At 37.5% G+C, this 15,527-nt stretch overlaps 2 protein-coding genes across 5 annotated transcripts; one reads left to right on the top strand and one right to left on the bottom strand.

Moving 5' to 3' along the window:
• Window positions 1-527: 527 nt before the first annotated feature.
• Window positions 528-2,827, bottom strand: mia (MIA SH3 domain containing). Its single transcript, XM_061962468.1, has 4 exons — window positions 2,226-2,827; window positions 2,026-2,159; window positions 1,127-1,228; window positions 528-1,036 (listed from the first exon to the last, which is right to left on the bottom strand). The coding sequence occupies exons 1-4, from the start codon at window positions 2,347-2,349 to the stop codon at window positions 1,013-1,015; spliced, it is 384 nt and encodes a 127-aa protein (XP_061818452.1). The 5' UTR covers window positions 2,350-2,827; the 3' UTR covers window positions 528-1,012.
• A 46-nt stretch (window positions 2,828-2,873) lies between these two features.
• Window positions 2,874-15,492, top strand: bicdl2 (BICD family like cargo adaptor 2). Of its 4 annotated transcripts, none has more exons than XM_072913798.1 (11): window positions 2,874-3,016; window positions 4,058-4,139; window positions 4,223-4,454; window positions 5,705-5,920; window positions 6,109-6,225; window positions 10,381-10,527; window positions 10,691-10,837; window positions 11,055-11,129; window positions 13,697-13,779; window positions 13,850-13,964; window positions 15,243-15,492. In XM_072913798.1, exons 3-11 carry the CDS (start codon window positions 4,317-4,319, stop codon window positions 15,411-15,413), a joined length of 1,209 nt encoding a protein of 402 aa, XP_072769899.1. In that variant the 5' UTR covers window positions 2,874-3,016; window positions 4,058-4,139; window positions 4,223-4,316; the 3' UTR covers window positions 15,414-15,492. The 4 variants fall into 4 exon arrangements, with proteins under 4 accessions (XP_072769899.1, XP_061818447.1, XP_061818449.1 ...); XM_061962463.1 differs by having other exon boundaries at window positions 4,206-4,454; XM_061962465.1 differs by lacking the exon at window positions 10,691-10,837 and having other exon boundaries at window positions 4,206-4,454.
• The last annotated feature ends 35 nt before the right edge of the window (window positions 15,493-15,527 follow it).

The following is a 15,527-nucleotide window of genomic DNA, read 5'->3' as shown; positions in this document are numbered from 1 at the left end:
CCCTAAGCAGAATTTATTTTGCCCCCCCCCCACAACAACATTTTCACAAACGAAACGATTCTTATAGTATTTAATTTAAAAAAAGCATATTTTGGACCTAATTAACAGTTATTTTGGATGCAAAAAAATGATTTCACAAAAATAAAACATAAATTGGCAAATTGGCAAACCTTTTTGCCTTAACACTCTGCAGGAATCAAACCCAGTATGTCTGATATACTGGACACATTAATAATACCATGGAAAATTTGCTATTACATTCTTATCAGTGACAGAGCAGGAAGGAGCAAGGAATAAGTTTGTGAAAAAATTTCATATTAAGCGCCATATTAATTGACCTAATCGTGCAAAACGGGGCCCTGAGATCTGTGACAGGGAGGAGCAGCCCTCATCAAATACAATACAATAGAATGTAATATATACAACTACAATCATTGGATATTTTGGGGTTCACTGTGACATTTGTGTTGCGTTTCACGTCATAATTGTGCTGGTCGCGGCACAGGGTGCAGAGACGGCAGGCAAACTGCAGGTAAAAAGTATTTAATAGCAAAAATATTGCAGCAGGGAAGTGCGCTAAAAGACCAAACAGTCACAGGAAGCATGGACAAACAAAGTGATGGCAAAAGGAGGCAAAAAGAAATAAAATACTAGAAACTAATAATAATGTCATGAGAGGTCATGACAATTCGCTACGTCCACTAGCAATGGGGAGGCTTGTAACCCAAATTTTTGCTCACAGCCTAAAGCATAACAATTAGTCAAAAGACAATTATATGCTGAGCCAAGGTACCACTGTATTCATCAAATTATTTATCACTGTGATTGGAGTTTGCATGTAGCGAAAGGCGGCGATATCAGAAACAGTGCAATTCTAAACCACTGCAAACTACCAAAAAATGTTTGCATTTCAAATGTTTTGATTTGCTTTTGAACATGCATGTGTACCAATTATATAATTGTGTAAGGTAAAATAACCAGACGGTTGATCTCTTCCTAGTTTTATACCAGTTCAGTTACAGTAAAAGTCCCATTTCTGTAGGCAAAAAAAAGGAGAAAACAAATCAACTTTGGCTTTTTACTGTGAATGAGTTGTGTACTGTGCAGTTTGTACGTGTTTACTCACGGTCGTCTTCACTTCTGTGTTAGCTGGCATGAGAGGATGCACCTCCTCCACCACAGTGCTGGGAAAGTGACCGAGCCGAGCCCCCTGTTCTCCGTCCTGGACCTGTGAAGATGGCATTTATGATGCTTCTTGTGAGCAGTGACTTTTAGCATGAGAGTGCGAACCAACATTCTGGAATTACATGAATAAATATAAAAAAGCTGCTGGCGATGTGTTTGATGGAGAAGCATCTGGAAAAAGATACCATAAAAAGCCACTCTCCAAAGTAACTGCAGTACATTATTACATTACTTCATAAAACTGCTGTAGTTATTAGCTGTACATTCAATGGTATTGTTTTTATAAAATATGACTTATCTAACAGTTTGTTTTTCTTTTAAAAGACATGTTACATGTTCAAATTGTGGTGTTTTGGGGGGTTGCAAGCACCAATTAAATAGATTGTAATTAATTTAAATGGGAGATGTTGATTTATGACACAAGTGTTTTGGGTTAAGAGCTTCGTCACAAAACAAATTAAGCTCGTAAGTTGCGGTACTACTGTGTTTGTTAATTCTATGTTAAAAACTCACTCTTGTTACTCAAACAAGTCATCTATGCCATAGTAACTTTGTACAAAGAAATGCCTGCGAAGGTCTAAAATACATTTTGATAAGTTCATTACAGCATGTATATACCGGTAATCAGATTTAGAGTTAAAAATAGACATTTAAAGTCTTTTTGATAAAGCTTTAACAAAAAATGGCACCGATTCGTAGGGATGGGGACCGAAACCCGGTTCCATGACTTACACGGTAATATCCACACCGAAAAAAGATGTAGCTATCAGAGCTTTAGTTCGGTGTTAAGTGAAAGTAAACTCAGCCCACTCTTTGTATGCAGCTATTGCTTTTACTTACACTTCCAGCCCAGAAGAGGTTGCCAGTGTCCTGCAGCATGGCGTAGACATAAACCAGCTGCCCCTGCCTGATGGAGATGAACCTGCAGTCTTCGGGGTTATAGTCCTGCGTAGCACGAGCTATCAGGATGGCATCTGTACAGCAATAACAAAAATAGTGAAAAAAAGACCTGATGGTATTTTAATGTAAAAGGTACTTACAGCTGCAGTCCGAGTCTGCACAGAGTTTCCGGGTGGAAAGTTTAGTCATCTGTCTTCCAGCATCAGAGGTCGGCGTGAGCAAAAGGCCAATTAAGATAACCAGAAAGAATCTGCAAAGAGTCATGTCTGCACCCACTGATCTTCAACACTCTTCTTCGGAGCTTTTGCAGGAGGTGTTGGGATTTTGCTCACTATTTCTACCCCCAATCTACTCCCTCTTCTACTTGCATACACAGAAGTCCTTTGAAAGTCGGTAAACAGGATGAAGGGATGAGAAGGAGGGGGGCGGGAAGGGGGTGCAGATTCGACAACCTCATACTTGTGTTCTGACCTCAAACCCGCCCCCTTTTTTCCATCCCCACTGGCCCACTGTGCTCACACCTGAGTGAGCATTCATCCTTTCAGACAACTTTTGTCTGTTTTTTCCTTTCCTTGTTCCGCCTCTAGGTGCCATCTTGGTGCCCCTTACACTACTCTCTCTCCCTTTCTTCCTCACCTCTCTCTGTCACTCTATCACTGCAAGAGGCGGAGCTTCTAGGTGTATTTACATACTGTGTAGTTCCACTGCTAAGGGAACCAGCTGAGCCTCTCCTGTGCAAACACACACACACACACACACACACACACACACACACACACACACACACACACACACACACACACACACACACACACACACACACACACACACACACACACACACACACACACACACACACACACACACACACACACACAAACACTCGCCAAACAGGAAGACTATTAATCTACAGCGCGAGTTGGACTCTCAGGTAAGATCGACTCACTGATTTCTGCTACATTGCTCAGAATTCAATAATTTCTTAAGAATTAAAATATACTTAAACATGACAGTATTGTGGCAATAGTATGTTTATGTCCATTTTTCCCCACTGTAATCAAGATGTATTCTTTATATTATTGAAGGTATTTTATATGATATAGCCTGCACTTACAGTAGGTATACATTTACTAATGTTTCTGCCAATTTTGAATTAAATTTTATATACGTTAAATTACTAGCCGAAATACAGACCATCCAAAATATACATTTGTTGAAGACTAAACTTCATATCTATTTATTTAAAGCTGCGTTTGTTATTTAAGATGATGGTTACACTATTATGAATTTTGACTTTATTTTTATTTCTCTATTTTTCTGCACCATAGCTAATGGAATCAGCTTTACAAATAAAGTTTGATTTGATATCACTGAACAAGCTATCTAAAAACTATACTATATACTATAATATTTTTCCACCAAGAAAAGAGTAACATGGTGAACACAGGACATGACCAAACTGCCATCAAGCGCTCTGAGGTGAAAGATTAAATAAACCTACTTCCTGCTACTTTTCCCACATCTACTGTAATTGTAGGTACACCAACACAATATAAGATCATATACAAGAATAGTATGAAGAATTGTGTCTTTACAAAGTTAATAATGCTTAGTTTTGCTGTCAGAAAGGTGGTAATTTAACAGTGTGTTTATTATTGTGGTTGCATTGTCGTGTTGTTTGAAAGTACTTTGAAAATACTACATTTCCTCGCCCTCAATCATTAACTAAAGGAACTTTTGTTGACTTTTAATGACGTGTTTGGTGGGTAATAACTGTGGAATTCAAGGAAGGGGGTTAATCAAAACAGTGACAATAGTGGAGCTGGAATTTCGGTCAGAACATAACAAAAGCGCCTGTCAGACAAAGGAGCGTGTGAGATTCGATTACGAGAAAACAGCAAATGGGATACCGTCATGATCTTGTCTGTCCTGTATTTACAGTTGGTTCATTATTATGTTTGTGTGCACACAGGGGAGAAGGATTGAATGATACCAGCATCAGCACCACGTGGAAGAACAAGGATTTTCAAGACAAGCCTTTAAGGAAATAAATGGTGTGTGATCACAAACTTATCTTGGACCTATGATGATGTCCTCTGACTGACTCCTGCCATTTGGAGAACATGTTCACCCCCAGGAAGGACAGTCTTCCTTCCCCCAGCCTGGAGGACTCCTTCTTCCCTCTTTCGGCGACCTCTTCCATCTCTCTTTCTTTCGCCCTCCCTGCATCGATGATGACGAACGGTGGCATCGACACTGGAGGGGGCATTGAGACGGACCTGATTCTGGCAGCAGAGCTGGGGCAGGCCCTGCTGGAGAAGAATGAGGAACTGGCCGCTGCTCTGGAGGAGAAGGAGAGGGAAGTGGAGGTAAGACTTTAGATGTCTAATTTTGAATATATAACTGCAGTACATACTTTAGCTATGGATCAATGCATTCAAATGCATTAGCAGTAACTGCAGAAGTGTCATTTTTAGCATAAAATCCATATTAAGTAACCACAAACTCTAATGAGATCCAATAGCTGCAAAAACAAATGTCAACATATGTATAATAAATCAAAATATAGTATTACAACCTCGCTCTCACTATGATGCAGTGCAGTTAACTACCACAACAAAAATGAACATCTTTGACAAGTGTCAATAAAAACTTAGTATTATTCTTTTCACACAGCTTTTGTATTGAATCTCTTTAAATGATGTAACTGGTGAGTGTACATTAGTACACGTGGCGTTAAGATCCTTAGAAGACAACATCATCATTTCCATCCTTCCTCTTACAAACAACCCACCTTACGTGTTTCATAATAACAAAGTAAAGGCCTCAAAGAAGTATCATTTATGAAGTAATAAAATAAAAGTAAAGATATGGCAGGAATAAAATATACAGTCATTATTAATACAACTTTTGTTTGTATATATTATAATGATGAATTATTTGTAATTTTCTACATTACTTAGATATTTTGCCAGCTTCTGAAGCGTTTTTCTTTGTTGTTTCTTTTGTTTGAGGTTAGATTTTATTAGAATGTTATGGACTAGTGTGAAAAACTTTAAAGTTATAATATTTAGGTTGTAATTTTTATTTACAAATGACTTTAAAAAATAAAATTATTTATTTAGTTGAACTTAATTTTAACATAACATAATTTGACAAATTAAAACAAATATATGATATAGAAATATAGGAGTTTGTCAAAGTAAGTCATTAAATATAATATACCTATAGTTAGGGATGGGAATCTTACAACAATTAATTATTTGATTTGATTCTCGCAACTATTATGTGATATAAAAATGATAAAACCTTTTCAAAACAGATTACAGGTTACAAAAGCTTTTCTTGGCTGCTGACGTAAGCGTTGCGGCCAAAAGATTAAAAACATTTAATGGTAGATTTTTGAAAATTATGAATCCATTTAGAATTGGAATAAACAAACATTTGGATGTGAAACAATTTTTTGAGCAGCCCTACCTGTAACAATGTGGCTGCTATCATTATAAACACAAATATTTAATTATTGTTTTTTTTAGTCTGTGGTAATTTTTTACAAATGTATTTCAATATTACTAAAATAATTTTTTTGAAATGACAAAAACACTGTTCAATGTTTCAGATGTTACAGCAGGAGAAGCATGTTCTTCAAAGAAGGCTGGAGATGAATGAGCTAGCATCTGGACAGAAGGAGGCCGAGCTGAACGGGGATTTGGCCGCCTTACGGACCGAGCTAGACCGTCATCAATGTCTAGGCCGGGACCGACGAAGGGATGAGAGCGAACAGCTGACCCAGTTAGCCAATCATAACCAGCGCCTAGTGGAGCAACTATCAGAGGTGGGTTAACGTAATCACCCATCAGGCAGGTTTTTGATCCTTGAGTCTAGTCAGGAAAGTTTCGATGAAGCAGTCACAATGCTAAACATAGAAGCAGGGAATTCACAGCCGGAGAAATGCGGGCCAACAAGTTTGGGGAGTCTCAAACTCCTTTGAACATTCTCTCAACTCTTCTCTCTCCTATGCAGGCGGTGACGCTAGAACATTCCTTGAGGACTGAGATTCGTACCCTGAGAGAAGAGATGGACGATTCCTCTTTTAACCGGAATTTTAGCTCCACGCAACTAGAAAACACACGCGCAGAGGTATAGGTATCTCTTTGACATCTTCTCAAAGGACAATACTATAGAAACTAAACTTGGTTATACAATACAGTGCATTTGGAAAGTATGTAACATACTTATTCCAAAATGGAATACATTTATTTTTGTCCCAAAAATTATACGGACAATGACAATGCGTACATTTTTTTAAATTTATTTTGCAACTTTATTGAAAATAAACAACAACAAAAAAACATGTACATAACAAGTATTCACAACCTTTGCTCCACACTTTTTTGATGAACCTTTGGCAGAAATTACAGCCTCAAGTCTTTTTGAATACAATGCCACAAACTTGGTACAAAAACTTTGGGCAGTTTCTCCCATTCCTCTTTGCAGCACCTCTGAAGCTCCATCAGGTTGTATGAGAAATGTTGGTTTTCATCCAGGATGTCTCTGTACATTTCTGCATTCGGCGTTCCCTCTATCCCGTCTAGCTTCCCAGTTCTTGCCACTGAAAAACATCCCCACAGCATGATGCTGTCCCCACCATGCTTCACTGTAGGGATGGTATTGGCCTGGTGATGAGCGCTGCCTGTTTTCCTCCAAACAGAATGCCTGGCATTCATGCCAAAAAGTTAAATTATTTGTTTCTCATTGTCTGAGAGTCTTTCAGGTGGATTTTGGCAAACTTTTATGAAGGAATGGCTTCCGTCTGGCCACTCTACCATACAGACCTGATTGGTGGATTGCTAGAGATAGTTGTCCTTCTGGAAGGTTCTCTCTCCACAGAGGAATGTTGTAGCTCTGACAGATTGACCACCGGGTTCTTGGTCACCTCCCTGACTAAGATGAATGCAGCAATGTACAGAGACATCCTGGATGAAAACCAATGCTTCCCATCTAACCTAATGGGGCTTGAGAGGTGCTGCAAAGAGAAATGGGCAAAAAAGAATGGGCAAAACTGCCCAAATTTAGGTGTGCCAAGCTTGTGGCATCGTATTTAAAAAGACTTGGGGCTGTAATTGCTGTCAAAGGTGCATCGACAAGGTATTGAGCAAAGACTGCGAATACTTACAGTATGTACATGTGATTTTTTAGTTTGAATAAGTTTGCAAAATTTAAAAAAAACACTTTTCACATTGTCATTATGGGGTATTGTGTGCAGAAATTTGAGGAAAAAAATGAATTTATTCCATTTTGAAATACGGCTTTAACATAACATGTGGAAAAAGTGAAGCATTGTGAATAGTGAAAGTGATCGCGAGGCCAAGTAAGTATCCTCCGCACTGAACACAATCAAAGTGTCTAATGTCCACGAACTCCACCAGAGATTTTAATAACAATGTGCAGTTTTGGTAAATTCCTTGCCTAAGAAGATTAAGGCAGTGTCTTCACACCAGTGTTTGCCATAAATCAATGGTGTCCAAAGTGTGACATGAGGGCCATTTGTGGCCTGCAGCTCACCTTTTATTGACCCGTGACACATTCTAAAAACAAAATAAACACGTACCTCATTAAACACAAAAACAACTAAGAATAAATTCAACTGGTCCAATTCCCCCCTAAAATTGGACCTGAAAACCAAAATGGCCGACGACCATTTGATCATTTCCATGCATCCTGTCTTGATCATGTCTTTAAATATCTTGCATGATATGGTACGGTGTGCAAAAAGTCCTTTATAAAATTGTGTTGGTAGTACAATAATTATATTAGTTAAGAATATTGATAAAATGAAATGTAACAACTCAATGGGGTTATACTATGCAAGGCATGTTTATTTTAGAGCACAATTTGAACGAAAGTGCTTTACAGATGTATATAATTACGAAAAGTAGAATAAAATCATAGTTAAAGATAAAATAATCATAAAAAAACATGAATTAATCTAATTTGCATCGTTGCCTATATCGCAAAGCTAATATGTGGATGTTTTGTTCAGATAGTTTAGCATATATTGATTGACCTACGTTGTATTGTTTTTAGAATCTTTGTTGTACACACGCATCCTTCAATTATTTTGTATGCGGCTTTTGCTGGAAAAAGTTTGGGCACCCCTGCCATAAATGTATTTATATGTGGCGGTCTGTCACATATAAATACATTTGAATCGCCACTAACAGATTCGGCACTACCTGTTCACCCTCAATCATGAATCTTATAATTGTCGTGATTGTAGCTTGTCAACTCTGTACAGTAGATGACAGTATTTGATTGATTTTAATTTTAATTAACTATGATTGTTTTTTATGATGATTGTATTTTCTCATTTTAATTTGAAATATGATTTTATATTGCCTTCTTTTAATTTTCTGTAAAGCAATTTGAATTGCCTAGTGTACGAATTGTGCTCTATAAATAAACTTGCCTTGCCTAGATAGCATTGTAACTGCTTCCTAACAAACCTTACACACATCTGGTCTGCCAGAGAATAAGAACACATAGCAAGAGGTATCAGTGGTGCCAACGTAGCAACTCTGTCGCTATGATTAGGGAGTATTCAGAGTCAGACCCCACTAGATTCTCCTTTTAAAAAAGCTACGAGCGACAAATCCAGTGACTTTCTCTGGTCTTATTGGACACTTTTGGAGAATCTTACATGAAAACATGTACCGCTCTTGTCAACAATCAGCATGTGCTGCTGTCTTACTTCAGTCGTGGAAAAATACAAAACAAATCATATTTCTAAACATGTTAGTTTTGATTTTAATGTTTCTTTCTCACTTTTGTGTCTACCACACTGTCCATAAGTTGGCCATTCATGGCCAACTATGCAAATAAGAAAATAATGTACTTGGAATGTTAATATTATTATTATTGTTATTTATTGAGAAATTCAAGGTAGATGCCCTTGCATTATCACCAACAATTTTGTGAATACCAACAACATGAAATGGGTTCTTTCTTGGCCTGTTTGCTATTCCTTGACTAATTGTAATGCCATTTTAGTGAGGTTTTTACAGTACTGCTGACAAATAGGGTGGTGCAATTATTTAAAAGGTAATTTTCAATGGGAGCTTCTGGGAATGCATGAACATGTATGGAAACTAACAATAATAAAATCACTATTTGTAAAACAGCAGGTTACTTTATGGATGGAAATGTAATACAATGGTACTTCAACCTAAGAGTGTTTTGAGATAAGAGCTCTCTCTCTCAGCTAAGTGTTACAGTATGCTTTAAGTTGTAAGCAAAACCTTGAGTTACAAGCATCCCCGTCACTAGTTGATGTAGCAAATGTCACATTGAACCCCGTAAGATCAGCCCAAAACATCTGGGATACACGTGAGCATAAGCTTAGAGTGAGAGATGGACATGACTTTGTTTTCCACACATGGGAAGGAAAAAAGTGAGTGTGTAGGGCAGAATTAAGAAGAGGTGGATGATATGCATTTAATTAAAAAACAAAATTATTAAAAACATGACCAATCGTGTAGCTAACTAACTTGGAAAAGCAGTATCACTGCTAGTCTGCACCATACTGAAGCTGAATGAGTCGATAATGCCAGCCAAGAATGTTAAAATAATGCAGTATTTAAACAGCAGGCAATTATCCATTAAATATAGAGAAGTTCCAAGGAGATACATTCTTCAAGGTAAATGTTGTACATTATTAATACATTACTTCATAAAACTATTGTAGTTTTTTGTAGTACATTCAACTGTATTGTTTTTAATGCAATATTTATTATCTAAGTTTGTTTTTCTTTTTAAAGGGCATGTTACATATTGAAATTGTGCTGTTTTTTTACACCAATTTAATTGTTTTAAATTAATTTCAAATGGGCGACGTTGAATTGAGATACAAGTGTTTTGAGTTAAGAGCTCCGTCACAGAACTAATGAAGCTCTCAAGTTGAGGTTTGATAACCACATTAATACAGTAAATCAAAAATGGCACCAATGATAGAGACACATATATGCTTTTTCAGTATTAATCTAACGCAAGTAATATTCACAAATAAATAAAAAAGTAATAACAACAACAACTAATTCTCAATAACTTTAATATTTTCAAAACTGCAGCTTTACTTATTATGGAAATCTTCCATAAATGTACTGGAATTTATGTTCTGACCTTACAACTGAACAAACAAAGGATAAATACATACCGTTATAGATTACCACTTAATTAATTGTGGCTGCTTTGTGTCTTCCATTCCGTTGCTTCACTCTTGACCTCCTTTCTATACAGAACCGTGTCTTGAAGGAGCGTCTGGCACACATGGAAGCCCAGTTGAAGGCCTCCTATGAGGACAGCGACAGGCAGCGTTCGGAGCGAGACGTCCTCAGGCACAGAGTGTCAGATCTGCAGGTCCAACTGAAGGAGAAAGACGCAGAGGTTAGCATCTGGGGGGTCTTTCTCCCCGTGACACTAACTGGAAGTCTATCAACTCCTTACTAATGAGACACTAACACATGTTAGCTATGGCAGTGAAATATATTTGAGTGTTTGTGTCTCTGTGTCACTGTGTGTGTGTCTGTGTCTGTGTGTATTTGTGTAGATAGAGCAGGAGCAAGGGGTGGTGTTTGAGTTGCGTACCATGAATCGCTCTCTGCAGCGAAATTCCCTGAGCCTGGGAGAAGAGAGCATCCTGGACATTAAACACACACCACCTTTGTCACTGCTTAGTGAAATTCAGCAATCTCAGGTACATACTATACACACACAGAACCCCAACTGATGTACAACCACCTATGTGTGTGTGTGTGTGTGTGTACTAACCACTAATGACCTTGCACTGGCACCGTGCTTTTGTAGATTTTTTTAGACTAACCCATGAATGTTATCATTTTAATACAATGCTTGTTGCGGCTGATGTAATATGTACTCATATACTACTGTAACCATCACGTCTCTCTACGCAGGCCAAAGATGCACTCCTGGCACACTCTGTGGCGCTGCAAGCAAGGGATGACGAGATAACGACACTGAAAGAAGAGGTTTGTTGCAACTGTGTACATTACCATTTCCCTATAAACACAAACACAACACAACTCGCACACAAATATATATTTGTGCCTTTACACACTCCACCCAATCATCATCTGTACAACACATGCTGTTTAGTGTGAAAGCAAAGAGGTGGGGTCTACAGTATCAATTGGTTTGGAATAGATCGCATACCGCAGGTGTACAAAAGCCAGCTGTGTTATTTTACAATAACTCCAATTGTGTCTAGTTTTAGACGTTAAAGTTCAAATTTTATGAGAGCTTTCAAAAACAACAAGTTAACTTGTTTGATTAATCACAAAAAAATATTGCAATATATACGCAGATTAATCACATCCTTTAATTTGGCAGTACATGCTCTGTACTCTAACTTCGGATGGTTACCTGAAAGGTGGCACAAGTTGCTTTATGATCAGTGATCAAGTTAATGCATACGTCAGTGCAAAGATGAGTGAGGAGACTCCGGCTGGCGTGCTTGCTGGCAGATTTCACTCCAAAATACAACCTGACTGTACTTAATATAAAACAGTGACCAAGTTTTGAACAAATAAATGACATGCATTAATTCAAGTAAAGCATGTGTCTAAATATTGAGGTCTTTTTTAATCCATACATCCATTTTTTCCCCTTTCGGGGTCGTAGGGCTGGAGCCTATCTCAGCTGCATTCGGACGGTAGGCGGGGCACACCCTGGACAAGTCGCCATCTCATCGCAGGTCCAACACAGATAGACAGACAACAATTTGCACACACATTCACACACTAGGGTCAATTTAGTGTTGCCAATCAGCCTATCCCCAGGTGCATGTCTTTGTCTCTCATAATGATTGTGAACGATAGGCAAAGTTCCAAGAAAAAGTGCAGTTCCCCTCTAAGATTGCTTTAAGCCAATTTTTTTTTTTTTTATATTTGTTAGCCTTTACTTAATGAGTGTTCTGCTCATAATTAGCTGTGAATCTTTTCAACATCCTTAGAAGTTAATTCAAATTATGCAACCTGTGATTAATAATGATTCATCACAATTCTAAACTGTGATTAGTTTGATTTCAAAAAGGTATCATTTGGCAGCACTAATTTTAACTTACTGTTTATTAGGGGGAAAAAAAAGGGAAAAAAAATATTTTATTAATATTTTTAGGTTGATTGGCAACACTAAATTGGCTCTAGTGTGTGAATGTGAGTGTGAATGTTGTCTCTCTATCTGTGTTGGCCCTGTGATGAGGTGGCGACTTGTCCATGGTGTACCCCGCTTACCGCCCGAATGCAGCTGAGATAGGCACCAGCGACCCCCCGCGACCCCGAAAGGACAAGCGGTAGAAAATGGATGGATGGTTTTTATGCAACATATTTGGCATGTCTTCTTGCCATGATGTTGTTAATGTGACATCATAGTTGTATTATTTATTAGTATTATATGCGGGTCTATCAAACAACAAATACAATTTTCTAAGGTTTTTTCATTTTTGTTTTAGAGTTTGAGGTGTACATTTAATTTCAATGTTCAGAAATGGGTGAATGTTCAGTATTAATACTTTCAGTATTTTTATATTTATTATGTACACAATTATATTTGTATAGTTTATTCATAATATTGTATTGTATGCAGGCCAATCTATTGAAGCAACAATTCAAAATGTCCACATTTTTCTCAATTTATTTTAGTTGTAGGTTTGATTTTCAACTGAATATTTAATAGTTTTAGTATGCCAATAGTAAAAAAAAAAAAAAATCATAACAACATATACGTTTTCCTTTTTAATTTTAAATTACAAAAAAAAAATCTAAAATGACTCACAAATTGGAGGAAAAATATATATATAAGACAATATTATACTACAACATGGCTGATAGTATTTATTTATATCAATCAGTATAGTTAGCAAAAGCAACACACTCACAAACCATTTAGTGCAGGGTTTCTGCAGGGTTATAGTCAAATTTAAGACCATAATGAAGAAAAACAAGATCCATTACACATCCATATTGACAAAAAAGTACAAGTCAATCCCTGTACAGCTGTGCAGGGGTTTGTGGCGAACTGGCATCTTTTGACACAGACTTGTCCCGCATTTTTGACTGTTTTATTATCGTTCCAATCACCTTTACCACAATGTTTGCAAACGCTGCGCTCTACGATGACTCCCTATGTTGGTTTATTTGTAAGACTTTCATAGTCATATTTTTGACTTTCTATGCTATTTTGATGGAATTTCCGCCATTTTAAGGCCTTAAATTCCAATTATTGAATTTTAAACTTTTTAAGACTCTGTGAGTATTGTGTAGTAGCAAACATTTGGTTGCAAGAGAATATTACCACGATTATTCAATCAACATTTTTATTATACCGTAACATCAGACAGACAATCCAAAACATACGTACTACTCCAACATACGAGAGAGAGGCTTCCAATGCTTTGCAGTATGCAAATCGTTGTAATACTGGCTCTTTGTCGAGTTTATGCAGGGAAATTACTATAAGTTCTGATAAGATTTCCATCGGTTGCTCTACTTGTGTCACAGAGAACTCAAATGTTACATGGCTTTTATTTTTGTCTCAGATGAAAAGCCAACAAGAAGAGCTGGATTTACTGAGGGAGGAAATCAAGCCGTTTCGAAGCAATCCAGGACAGCCGAGTTACAGGTGAAGCTTTGCAACATTTGTTTCTTACTGAACATAATCAGTTTAAAATAATTAGCACATGAATGCACAGTTTCTTGGAGAATGAGTTCGCCACAGTGAAACAAGAGAAAGACTTACTGACCCGTCAGCTTCTCAACACCATCCAACACAAGGTGGCGCTGTCTCAAGAGCTGGATGCTTGGCAGGTAATCTGTGATAGACTCTGACATACACTCACATTAGGTGCAATTTATACAAGAGATGTGTTACAACATCTGCTTTCACACAGATATAGATCATAGGTGTCAAACTCAAGGCCCGGGGACAAGTCTTGCCTGCCACATCACTATAATGTGCCCCGCCATATCATTGTAATGTAGTTGCTACATCATTTTATCGTGGCCATGTCACATTTTTTGTGGTCCACCACAACATTTTATCATGGTAGGTCAAATCATTTTATTGTGGCTTACCTCAGAACATCTGCCTTCACAAAGATATAGATCATAGGTGTCAAACTCAAGGCCCGGGGGACAAATCTGGCCCGCCACACCATTTTAATGTGCCCCGCCATATCATTGTAATGTGGTTGCCACAACATTTTATTGAGGCCTGCCACATTTTTTTGTGGCCCACCGCAACATTCTATTGTGGTAGGTCAAATCATTTTATTGTGGCATACCACTTAATTTATCGTGGACCACAACATAGTTTGAACGTGGTCTGTTTAATACTTTTAAATGGCCCACCCCATCATCCGTAGTTGCCCACCACACCATTTTAAATGTGCCTCGCCACATCATTCTAATGTGGTCCGTCAGCTCATTTAATTATGGCCTGCCACATCATTTTATTGTGCCTTGTCACATCATTTTGTTATGGCTCAATACATAATTTAATTGTGGCCAGTCACATCTTATTAATGTGTTCCGACAAATAATTTTTATCTGTCTCAATAAGTCATTTTATGTGTCTCAACAAGCATTTTACGTGGCCCACCACGTCATTCTTGGCCTGCGAAAGGCTGGAAATATAAAAGCACTTTCTGTGTATTTGTTATTTCAATTTTGACAGAAAATAAAAGCAATTTCATATGTTCTACACTTTAATATTAGCTGATGTTCCAAACATTTTATTTTTGGTCATCAAAAATAAAAATATCTGCTTGTCATTTTGGCTTTATTTTAAAAGCCAGTTATCCATCAAGATGTAAACAATATAACAGTAAAACAGTTGCCTTTGAAAATGATGTAACAAGGCTATTATATGTTCATATTCATATATATTCCGTTACATGTGGCCCTCCGAAGGCAGCCATAATTGCGATGTGGCCTTTCTATTAAAAGGAGTTTGACATCCCCGACATAGTTAAATTTTCTCATGCATTACTCTCAATGATCTGAAATGATCATCATAAAGTTTCACAACACCTCCTTGACTGTATCTCATCAAGCGTCCACATTTCTGGACAATTTGTGTGTCAGGAGGACATGCGCTTGGTGATCAACCAGCAGGTGCTACAAAAAGAGGAGGACAGGATCAAAGAACTGCAGCGAGAACGAATGAGCACAGGAGGACTCCAAAGAAGCAAGTCTTTGAAACTGAAAGGCGAGTCAGGAAAAGGATTCTTCTCGTCTCTTTTCAGGGACAAATAACAGACACAGAAATATGGCTGCTGCTTAAGGGACATCAGCAACACGATATTGTGTATATATATATATATATATATATATATATATATATATATATATATATATATATATATATAT

This window comes from Nerophis lumbriciformis, linkage group LG09 (assembly GCF_033978685.3).
Source record: "Nerophis lumbriciformis linkage group LG09, RoL_Nlum_v2.1, whole genome shotgun sequence".
Lineage (NCBI taxonomy): Eukaryota > Metazoa > Chordata > Actinopteri > Syngnathiformes > Syngnathidae > Nerophis > Nerophis lumbriciformis.
Note: the sequence above shows the minus strand (reverse complement) of the source record. Positions and strands in the feature narration are given on the sequence as shown.

What these genes read in the sequence shown, in the direction of transcription:
- mia (XM_061962468.1), bottom strand. Translation starts at nt 2,349, where the DNA reads ATGACTCTTTGCAGATTCTTTCTGGTTATCTTAATTGGCCTTTTGCTC. An exon ending in TGCAGACTCGGACTGCAGCT is followed by an intron (nt 2,160 to 2,225) that starts GTAAGTACCTTT and finishes ATTGCTGTACAG; the next exon opens with ATGCCATCCTGATAGCTCGT. An exon ending in ACACAGAAGTGAAGACGACC is followed by an intron (nt 1,037 to 1,126) that starts GTGAGTAAACAC and finishes TTTTGCCTACAG; the next exon opens with AAATGGGACTTTTACTGTAA.
- bicdl2 (XM_061962463.1), top strand. An exon ending in AGAAGGAGAGGGAAGTGGAG is followed by an intron (nt 4,455 to 5,704) that starts GTAAGACTTTAG and finishes TCAATGTTTCAG; the next exon opens with ATGTTACAGCAGGAGAAGCA. An exon ending in TGAAGGAGAAAGACGCAGAG is followed by an intron (nt 10,528 to 10,690) that starts GTTAGCATCTGG and finishes GTATTTGTGTAG; the next exon opens with ATAGAGCAGGAGCAAGGGGT.